Genomic DNA, 11,081 nt, shown 5'->3' on the forward strand with positions numbered 1-11,081 from the left:
AGTGGTTAAAACATAGTTTACCCACAGTGCAGTGCTAATCTGAGATTTTCTCAAACTTTTAATTATGCATTTATTAGAATGTATAATGTGTATATGTACAAAGGAATCTTAACTCCGGGCTAAACGTATTCAGTGTCATATAAAGAAGCTCTATTGAATTGGGACTGCATGGTTGTGAACATGTTGTCAAGTGTTGACTGTACAGCTTGGCAGCAGTGAGCAAACAGAAGAAAAAAAATATCTGCAGGCGACGTATAACTCTAACAACAGTGTAGTTGACTTTGAGCAGTGATAATGAAAGTAATTTCCTGTGCTTGTCTATGGGGTGGAACGCCGTCTTTCTCTTACTTGCTCTGCTTTGACTCGGGTTTTCTCAGCATGTGACATTTGCTGCTAACATTTACATTTACATTTACAGCATTTATCAGACGCCCTTATCCAGAGTGACTTACAATCAGTAGTTACAGATACAGTCCCCCCTGGAGCAACTTAGGGTTAAGTGTCTTGCTCAGGGACACAATGGTAGTAAGTGGGCTTTGAACCCGGGTCTTCTGGTTCATAGGCAAGTGTGTTACCCACTAGGATACTATCACCCAGTGATGCTTTCAGTCCAGTACAACTTTCGCTTTTAAGGCCAAGAATTACTGTCAGGGCCCATAAATTATTTACACAGTTACAGGCTTTAATCCACAGACTGCTGGATATGAATCTGTGTATTTAAAGTAAAATCTCTACTAAATACAGACAGATGAAATGGAATTAAAATAAATATGTGTGTCTGTATTATGATAGTTACTTATATTAACGATATTAGTGACTGAACATTTTTTAATGTGAGATGAAACCTAAATCCAGCACAAATTCAACCTAGCCCTATACTTAAGAACCTCCCCCACAGCACTGCGGGAGCTGATACATTCATTCCACGGCCATCAAAACAAGGCCACTGAGGCGAGGAGTACTGCCTGACCACAGAAAGAAGCGAGGCAGAGGACAACGCTCCGCTCCCAACACAGAAGACATTACCTCTCGCACCACACAGACCATCTGCAGCCGCAGCCTTTCTGCAAGGTCACCGATTCCAGAGAGAACAAGAAGGGAACGCACTGAGCGGGTAACTGAGAATGCATTTCTAAAAAACATGGTGTAAGAAAAATATAGATATCTTTTTTTTTGTGGATGTGTTCATTTCTATAAGCTATTTTCCCATGCATTGTTTAAAATTTTCCCTATGTATTTATTGAGAGTTGATATGAATATTGTTTTGACTGCTTATTATTCCGATTATGGCTGTGATTATAAATAATAGCATACATAATTCAGACTACAAAACAAAGCACAAAGGCACGTCCTCAGCAGGATGTTGTTCCTTCGGCCCCCGGCGGTTGGAATGTGATTTTTTTTAGGCCTCTTTAAAAAAATGTGAAACAAGTGGGTGTTCAGCTCCAAAGTAAAGGGGGAAAAAAGTCCTCTTGCTAACAAAGGTTGAAACACATATACCCTCACATAGAATTAACATTCCAATTTTACAGCAATCCAAATAAAGGAATGAAATGATGGAGTTAAGGTGTCTGTGGTTATATAGCTCTTCTGCTGTTTTTTTTGCACTACCTGCTAATGATTCTGTTCCTTGGCTCTGACATACCCTGAGCTTAGCACCAGTCACAAATTCATCCAGACTGGTGACAAATTTGGGGGCTAAATTGAAATGCAATATAATAGGGAGTAATTGTGGGTGATCACCCTCATCCTGTGATGAGTGTTGACGATGATGCCAAGTATGTGAGTGAACAAATACAAGAAATCAACCGTCCAGTTGACAGTTTATACAACAGTATAACAACAATAATAGTTCTTAATAGTCTAATCTCATATACAGGAAATATAAAAATTATAGTATACAGGGCAGTTGCAATGCAGTAGGTGTTTAGCAGTGTGACAGTTCAGCTGTTTAGGTGATGGCAAGGGAAAAGATACTGGTCCTGAGATGGCTGAACTTGGTCTGCAGGGTTCTAGATTGACTGCCAAGTGGGTCAAAAGTCTGTATCCAGGGTGTGACTTTCCTTGCCTTCCTGTCCTGTTTAGTGGCGATTGAAGTGATTGTTAAACACTGAGGCCATTATGTGATTCCCCAACCAGCAGCCATCTTATTGCACCGTTTTCATAATACCAGCTGTGGCATAATGACATTAATTCTAAAAATCTCCAAAAGCCAAAGTGAAAGTGAAGTGATTGTCATTGAGATTTTTAGAATCAATGTCATTATGCCACATATTTTAAAAACGGTGCAATAAGATGGCTGCTAATTGGGGAATCACATAATGGAAGAATTAAGCACCAGAAATTCCAGAAGCACTTGTGTATAAAAAATATAGTTTTTTTTTATTTAATATCAAATAATATTTTTCCTTTTCATACAGAATCATGTACATGCTGACGTTCCAGCCGATTCTAAGTATCCTCTCATTAGCAGTCTTGAAAGCATCCATGGCCTGCAGCACAGGCTCTGCTTCTGAGTGTGAGAAAGCTCCGTTTGTGCCGGGATACAACCTGGCGGGGGAGGGATTCGACGTGGTGAAGATGCGTCGCACCGGGGCCTACCTGATCAATGTGAAGGCTCACATGAGGGAAAACCAGACCTGCACGCTGTGCCAGAACCGCTTCAATGGCCAGGTACAGAAGCTGCCCTCCGCCGTTCTGGACTGGCGCTCATTCAGCCGCTGCAGCAAGCAGATGTCCAGCGCCCTGCACCACTCGGTCAGGTCCCTGGTCCGCAGCTCCTCCTCTGTCATCAGCAACAACTGGAGGATGGACCTTAGCCTGGACAACATTGGCCAGGGGCTTCTGGGTGGCAGTAGATCTGACATTGCCATGTTTGCCATGTCTCAGAACTCTGTAGACAAAGCAACCTTCGCCCAACATGAGATAAGCTGCACGTATTACAGGTAAATAATTACAGGTAAAAAAATTAAGAAATATCTTTGCTATGCACTGTAACATGTAAAATAATATGTACTCTTGCCTTTAAAACCTGTCAATCCTGTCAATTCCAGCCAATCCTGACAAAACCATTCAGAAATAACTAGGACTATCAGCTGAAGAACACCAAGGGAACATGAATAAACAATAAAGTTCTGCAATCAGTGGGGTCGTAGTAGCCTATTGGGTCACACACTAGAAGATCCAGGTTCAGGCCCCACTTACTACCATTGTGTCCCTGAGAAAGACACTTAACCCTAAGTTGCTCCAGGGAGACTGTCCCTGTAACTACTGATTGTAAGTCGCTCTGGATAAGGGCGTCTGGTAAATGCTGTAAATGTAAATGTAAATGTAAACAACATCAAACATGTCAAGATATAGTATATTTATGCAGAGAGGTGCAGAATCTGGGGTTCAACTCCTGTGCAGTTCGCATCATTCTCCATGTTGACGTTCCTCCAGGTTCACAGGTTTCCTCCCGCCATCGAGTGGCATGCATGCTAGGTGGACTGGAGACTCTTAATTGTCCGTAAGTGTGAGTGACAGGTGACTGACTGGTGTGTGTGTGTGTGTGTGTGTCTGGAAGCGGGATGGCACCTGCCCTGGGTGAGTCCTTCCTCCATCACCCACAACCCCAGTGCGGATTAGGCTGGTATTGATATATCCATTAATAACCGTCCTTTTGTCACTTCAAATCTGATGGCAAGCTTCATTTCAGTTCAAATCACAGCAATTTGTGGACTCAGTATAATTTCCTAACAACTTTCTGGGCTCAGATGTACCATGTTTCCTCTGCAGCGCATGTGATTCAGTGAAATAAAGCAAGCAGATATAGAAAGAAGGCAGTTCTGCAATCAGAACTAGGTCATAGAATGTTATTTAGGGTGAATGAACAGGAAACTGCTGATTTCAATATCATTTGATTATGGTGAAGTGAAACCTGCAGTCAGAGAGGAAGTGACCACAGGGCAGTCAATAATGGAAATTTTGTTTTTTTATCATTATATGTACCTGAGAGGGGTACATATCTAGAAGCAAATATACGTTTGATTTAGTTTGCCTCCTGCCTTTTATAATTTCTCCTGTTACCACCCTTGAAAGTACAATTTGAAACAGGTGACAGGTAGGTGGTTTGGAAAGTCCCTTTTTGGATAAACAATGATATGCTGGTCCAATGGCCTTTCCCAACCAGACAAATAATAAGCAAATTATATTGTTCAGTAATGTCCTAATGACTGTTTGTGCTAATAGGCATGCTAGATAGGGATTTGGAAGAAAGATCTAATTCAATCCACTATTGTCTGCAGTTACAGGCTAATGGATCAGCCAGAGCTGAGCTCTGAGTTCAGCAAGAACATCCAGAGACTGCCGCAGCAGTATGATGAGAAAACCCAAGCAGTGTACCGTAGGACAATTGACACCTACGGCACACATTATATCCGCCACGTGCACTTGGGAGGGAAACTCAGACGAATCACTTCCTTCCGGACGTGCCTGGCAACACTCAAGGGCTTCACTGAGACTGAGATCAAGAACTGCCTCAACCTGGAACTGAAACTGGTGCTGGGATTCCTCCCAGCCAACACTTCCTTTTCCAATAAGTGCCTTGACATTCTGAAGGACAACATGAGCATGGGATTTTACCAGGGCTTCATGACGCACAAGATCGAGGTTCTGGGTGGAGAAAACTACATCCCCGACATCCTGGTTCCTCAAAGTTCGTCGGATGCGTACGCCAGCTGGATGAACAGCCTGCAGGAGAATCCAGAAGTAATCTCCTATGCCATCTTCTCCCTGCATCATCTGGTGAAGGACCTAGAAATCCGTGCCAACCTCAAGGCAGCCATTTCTGATTACATACACGAGAACATGCTTCCCCTGGACCGCAAACAAGACCAGTGTGTACAGTCACCGAACCTGGACCACAATTGCTGTCCTCTTCGGGCTGGCAGAGCCTCTTTGTTCGTGGAGGTGCACAGAGCCTCAGGCCTAAAGGCGGACACCTTCACCGATACAGACGCCTATGTGAAGGTCTGGTACAACCAGATGTACCAGGAGACCGAGGTCATTGAGAACAACAATAACCCCATGTGGAATGCCAGCTATGACTTTGGACCAATCGACCTTGGTCACCAGTTGGTGTTGGAGGTGTGGGACACTGATGTGATTTACAACGACATGGCAGGGAGATGTGTGGTGTTCCCTGAAAACGGAAGTTACTCGCATGGTTGCAAGCTGAAGAGAGGAGTCCTGTACTTCACCTACAGCGCTCAATGTGACGCCTATCTGACAGGATACAGGTGTGAGAAATACTCACCCAAACCATAACAGGTTATGGACCGTCTCTTCAGAGACTTGCATTAGCCAGGAAGGGTCTCAACATTTGTTCCATGATAAAAGGTTGCAAATTGATGTATGAGGATTTTATTGCAGATTTTAACATTTTATTGCAGTTTCAAACATTTGGTTAAAAATTAGATTTCCTAGAGAAATTTGTGCTACAAGCTCAAACATGACCAGAATTGCCAAATGTCAAAAACATTTGAAAAAATGCCTTGAAGAGGGCACAAGGGTTAACCATGGAGGATGTGATACTTCATTGGATTCATTGCAAGTTGTATGGAAGATTTTAAGCACAAGAATTCAAATGGCAATTCAGTTGGCAACTGGCAATGCAATATTCAATCAGAGCATGCAACTGTCAATTCTATATTCAATCTGAGCATGTAATTTGATGTTTCGTTTTGCAATTCAATGTGCAAAATGCTGATGTAATCCTTAGTTAATTTTAGTATTTTGAATAAAAATAGAATAACAAATCACTGAATTGCATTCCGTCATGCCATGGGTTTTCTGAACATTTATTCAAATTCAATGTCCAATTTTAACATTTTTAATAATAAATAGAATAACGAATGACCGAATTGCAATTCCTTTTGCAACTGTCACTGTTCATCAAGGCGTGCCTTCACTAACTATGTCACTTCCTTGTTCACGGCCTCACCACTAGAACCCATTCAACAGAGTGATTTGTTCATTTAGTGATTTTTGATTCTCAAAGTGAGGACGCGAGAGACCTTGGGTAAAGTCATACAGAATCAATGTTTAACATCCGAATTATTTCCACAGTGGAACAAAGAATTTGCAAAAAACTGAATACTGGGAGAGGTGGTGGTACTGGCCTCTTACTGTCTCAAATTGGTCCTTCACTTTACTGCCTCTCACACATCTTAAAATTTCTTCCTTTGAGTTCCATAAGTCTCAGTTTATTCTCAGGTGAACATCCTTCTAATCGCCCTCTGGGGTCACATGGAACCTTTATTGGTGACTTCAACACTCTGTTCAGCAATCTCTCCATTTAACTCTCCTAGCTGACTTCAACCTTCCAGTTGACAAACTTGAATCCTCAACTTCATTGACACAAATTCATGTTCCATGACAAACTGGTGAATTCTGCAGAACATGTTAATGGATGGTGCCGTTTGCACTATATTTCTGCCCGTGCCCACCTTGCTCAGCAGCAGTCATGCACTGTTCCAGTTCCAGCTTCTCCTCGCCCACGCGCAGCATGCAGTCCTCAGTCGTATCCTTACTCACCAGCTTTATTACCTGCACTGTTCTGAAACACACAGCAGTATACTTTGAAATCCAGAACACATATTTTTAAAACAATTAACATAAAAATGATGTCAAATGATGTCACACAATGGAAAACGTCACAAGTTCTCCAGCACCAACATGGCCTGCTTGTCATTGTACAGGTTGCAGTCGATGTCGTGCAGGATCACAATATTGGCTATCGCCAGGTTGATTCCCTGGCCTCCAGCTCGAGTTGAGCAGGAACACAAAGATCTCCTTGTCATTGTTGAAGCTGTCAATGAGTCCAATCCTGGGTAAACAGGTGGAGACTTTACTTTACTTCATTTTGCAGACGCTTTTATCCAAAGCGACTTACAGGAGGAAGACACCAGCAATTCTCGTTCTATTTCTATAGATTTTGAGTTTACAAAAACTAAGAGCCCCGATAAGGCCTAACTTGTCAGCAAAGATCATGCTCGGAGATTGTTAAGTGCTAGACAAAGAAAAAATGTATATATATTATTATTATTATTATTATTTTGTGCTGTGTGTAAGTGTTAGATTTGTCTCAAATACTTTTTGAATAAGTGTGTTTTCAACTGCTTCTTAAAGGTGGTGGTAGTCTCGGCTAGTCGAATGGAGCCGGGCAAATTATTCCACCAGCCAGGGACAACAACGGAGAACAGAGTTGATTGGGATCGGAGACCCCGTGAAGAGGGAATTTTCAGTCTCATTTAATTTGGAGATCTGAGAGGAGCTAGCTAGTAGTGTATAGGAGGGTGCAGTTCCATTTACAGCCCTGTAGGCAGCATCAAGGATTTGAACTCAATGTGAGCAGCTACCGGGAGCCAGTGGAGAGGGGTGAGAAGAGGTGTAACATGGGTGTATTTTGGCTGATTGAAGATGAGGCGGGCTGCCATATTTTGGATCATCTGGAGTGGTTTTATGGTGACTGCAGAGGCTCCAGCCAAGAGAGAGTTACAATAGTCGAGTTTCGAGATGACCATTGCCTGGACGAGGAGACCTCGTGGAGACATTTAAAAGCTTCCATACAGAAAATCTGAACTCATCCTACTGAGTCACATCAGGTCTGTGCACGAAAATGAAAAGAAACAGCAAATGAAGCTTTGATGAAAGATGGTATGCTTAAATGGATTAAACTGGTTAACAAATGAGTTTACTTTACTATGCTGCATATGTATGTATGCCTGTGCACAAACCGAATAAATCAGATTGACTAATAAGAACTTTGCATAAATTCAGAAGAAAGAAACCAGATATCTATACATATTGCTGTCATGTGTTTCCACATTTCTGCAAGTCAGGAACTTGCTGTGTGTTTTTAGTTTTGACCCGTTCCATTTTTATTAAGAATAATGGCCTTTTGCAGAATGTACTGGAGTAAAAAGTAAGATATTAAAAATGCTTATAAAACTCTTGAGTACAGTAGTCTTGAACTGAGGCATCTTTACTCACCTGTCGGCCATGGGCGTGGATCCATCCAGCAGGACATACTGATGCTTCATGAAGATTTCTCTGATGTCCAGCACCATTGTAAACTGGCTGAAGAGAACCACTTTGTCTCCCTGTGGATCAAACACTCTAAGGTTCCCAAGCTAACAGGAAAATGCGTGCACATAAGGATAAAACAGGAGTCCTTCATACCTTCATATAGTTCAGTTTGGACTCACCTTCTCATTCAATGTGTTTTCTTTATTTTCATGACCATTTACGTTGGTAGATTCTCAATGTAGGCATAAAAACTATGAATGAACACATGTGGAGTTATGTACTTGACAAAAAAAGGTGAAATAACTGAAAACATGTTTTATATTCTAGTTTCTTTGCTCTGATTACTGCTTTGCACACTCTTGGCATTCTCTCGATGAGCTTCAAGAGGTCGTCACCTGAAATGGTTTTCCAACAGTCTTGAAGGAGTTCCCAGAGGTGTTTAGCACTTGTTGGCCCCTTTGCCTTCACTCTGCGGTCCAGCTCACCCCAAACCATCTTGACTGGGTTCAGGTCCGGTGACTGTGGAGGCCAGGTCTCCCCTTTTTGTTAAGTACATAACTCCACATGTGATCATTCATAGTTTCCTTCAGTCTTGCTGGATTTGAGCTTTCTGTACAAAGATGAGTAGAGCTGCTTCTGTCTGTCACTCATACCACACAATTCCACTCTTCTCCTTTGGTGGCAGCTGCTTCAGAACCTGACAGAATAACAAAAAGGCACAGGAGGTATAAAATATAATGAAGCAGAGCAAAAATGAGCGTGCAGATGGACGAGAACGTGAAGAGAACCACATGTAGGATGAGGACCGGCTCTTACTTGCTAAGGATGAAGGGCTTCATGATGAACTTGGCCTGGGTGATGCGGTCCTTGTGAAAGCTGCTTTCCTCCTCTGGATATTTCTGAGAAACAACCACCATTGACAGGAAGTTACAGGGCAGTCCTCAGAAAAACTGTGCTCTTACCGACGAGAACATCTTTGCAAGCTGACTGGTGCTGCTGGAGAACGTGGACGGCATGATAAAGTTGAGCAGAGACATGAGCCCCAGGAGATTGTTCTGCACTGGCGTCCCCATCAACAGCTGCCTGTGCTGTGCCTGCAGACAGACATGGTGAAACGAACCCAACGTCTCACACAGGAGCTTTTACTGTAACCCGGTAAGATTGTTTCCCAGATTTCCCAGTTTTTTTTATTAATTGACATTTTTATTGCACTTTCTATTTTAAAACAAACAGTAAATGAACAAGGCCTCAAATAAAAATCTCATAAATAATACAGCAAAATTTACCCAAGACAAAGGGCTGACAAAAAATAAATAGCAATTGCAGAGTACAATGATAAAGTGCAAAAATGACGGGTCGGGTCACTTTTATATTTAGTAAGAAGATCCATTTACCTGCTCATTTGGAAAAGATAATTATAGAGAGGGCAGGTCCATACACTGAGGCATTTTGTATAGAATTTATCAAGAACTATAGACAATGAACTAAATATACAATATATATGGGGTGGGAAGACAGATCCTCTGGTCTGTAACATGAATAACGTTATTTGTCAAAATAAATTTCGTAGAATACAAGATGCTAAAATAAAATCTAACATAATTCTGTGCATTGAATCTTCTTTCGCTCGTTATTACAGCCACACGTGGCACAAAAAAAAATCTATTTTTGCTCGTACCTTCAGAGAAGCTGGTTGAATGAGTTTGGAACTAGAGCTGTAATTCTTTGGCCGCTGGTGCTTGGCTGATTATTGGTTGAGAAAGTGCTTGATTTGATATGCAGCAGAGCCGCTATTCATATGTTAATATCACCGACGATCATCTTAATTTAATAATTCCTAGGACTAGATTTGTAGTTTTAAGAAGGTCAAAAAGAAATGAATTAAAGTGCAACCCCTTATGCCTGTAAAATCATTCATTGTTATTGTCCAGTAGCTCAGCCTGCACACACATGCACTTACACTAACGCAACAAGCTCATATTCTTCAGCATGTGACCTTCATCAAATACGGCGTAGCTCAGCTTGAGGAAGAGACTGCGGTCACTTTCATTCCCGATGGTGAGGTAATACCTGCAAAGGGGAAATTAAATACATACAAGCTTGTCAGTTTTATACTATGGATGATACGTTATGAACAGCTCAACAGTGATAAAGTGAAGTGATTGTCACTTGTGATACACAGCAGCAAAGCACACGGTGCACACAGTGAAATTTGTCCTCTGTATTTAACCATCACCCTGAGTGAGCAGTGGGCAGCCATGACAGGCGCCCGGGGAGCAGTGTGTGGGGACGGTGCTTTGCTCAGTGGCACCTCAGTGGCACCTTGGCGGATCAGGACTCGAACCGGCAACCTTCTGATTATGGGGCCGCTTCCTTAACCGCTAGGCCACCCTGACATCGATATTCAGGAAGTATTTATTCAGGCCTATTATTCGGATTAAACAAATCCATGTATTTGATTTTATATTAAAATTTCTGTATGCATTTGAACACATGTTTGTAATGAATTAATAATGGGAGTAGCATTATTCCCAAAAACATAAAAAAAAAACCTCACCATCTCATCTGCTAGTATGCCACTCAACTTGTTCTGATGAAGGAGAATGAGCCACTTTAGACCAATGAGCTGGTAAGGCTGCATCTTGAAGCTGGCAAAGTTATTTAAAATAATTATAAATTTGCCAGACCATCTATCGTCAAGATTAGAAATGATTGCATCTGAAAAAGACATATTTGTTCTACTGACTCCGTCCAAACTGACACGACTTCCTGCTTCACCAAACATGAGCGGCATCAGAGATCAACAGGACACAAGTGGACTCATACCTGCGATTGAGGACTGATAGCTGTTTAATGGAGCACAAGCCCCTCTTGATGACCCCAGATTCCCTCACACTTGCCCATCAGCTGGCGCACCACCTGCCTCTCTTTCTGCACCACCTGACAGCCTGACACAGGTCCAGGGACAGGCCGTTCTCCTTATCAAACACAGACTCCTGAGGGCAACACAT

The 11,081-nt window shown here is 42.1% G+C and overlaps 1 protein-coding gene and 1 pseudogene across 1 annotated transcript; one reads left to right on the forward strand and one right to left on the reverse strand.

The window, feature by feature from the left end:
• The first annotated feature begins 563 nt into the window (after nt 1-563).
• On the forward strand, nt 564-5,798 carry LOC114783387 (perforin-1-like). Its single transcript, XM_028968860.1, has 3 exons — nt 564-1,114; nt 2,421-2,945; nt 4,287-5,798. The coding sequence occupies exons 2-3, from the start codon at nt 2,425-2,427 to the stop codon at nt 5,305-5,307; spliced, it is 1,542 nt and encodes a 513-aa protein (XP_028824693.1). The 5' UTR covers nt 564-1,114; nt 2,421-2,424; the 3' UTR covers nt 5,308-5,798.
• A 646-nt stretch (nt 5,799-6,444) lies between these two features.
• Nucleotides 6,445-11,081, reverse strand: LOC114783383 (SWI/SNF-related matrix-associated actin-dependent regulator of chromatin subfamily A containing DEAD/H box 1A-like; annotated as a pseudogene).

This window comes from Denticeps clupeoides, unplaced genomic scaffold, assembly GCF_900700375.1.
Source record: "Denticeps clupeoides unplaced genomic scaffold, fDenClu1.1, whole genome shotgun sequence".
NCBI classification, from domain to species: Eukaryota; Metazoa; Chordata; class Actinopteri; order Clupeiformes; family Denticipitidae; genus Denticeps; species Denticeps clupeoides.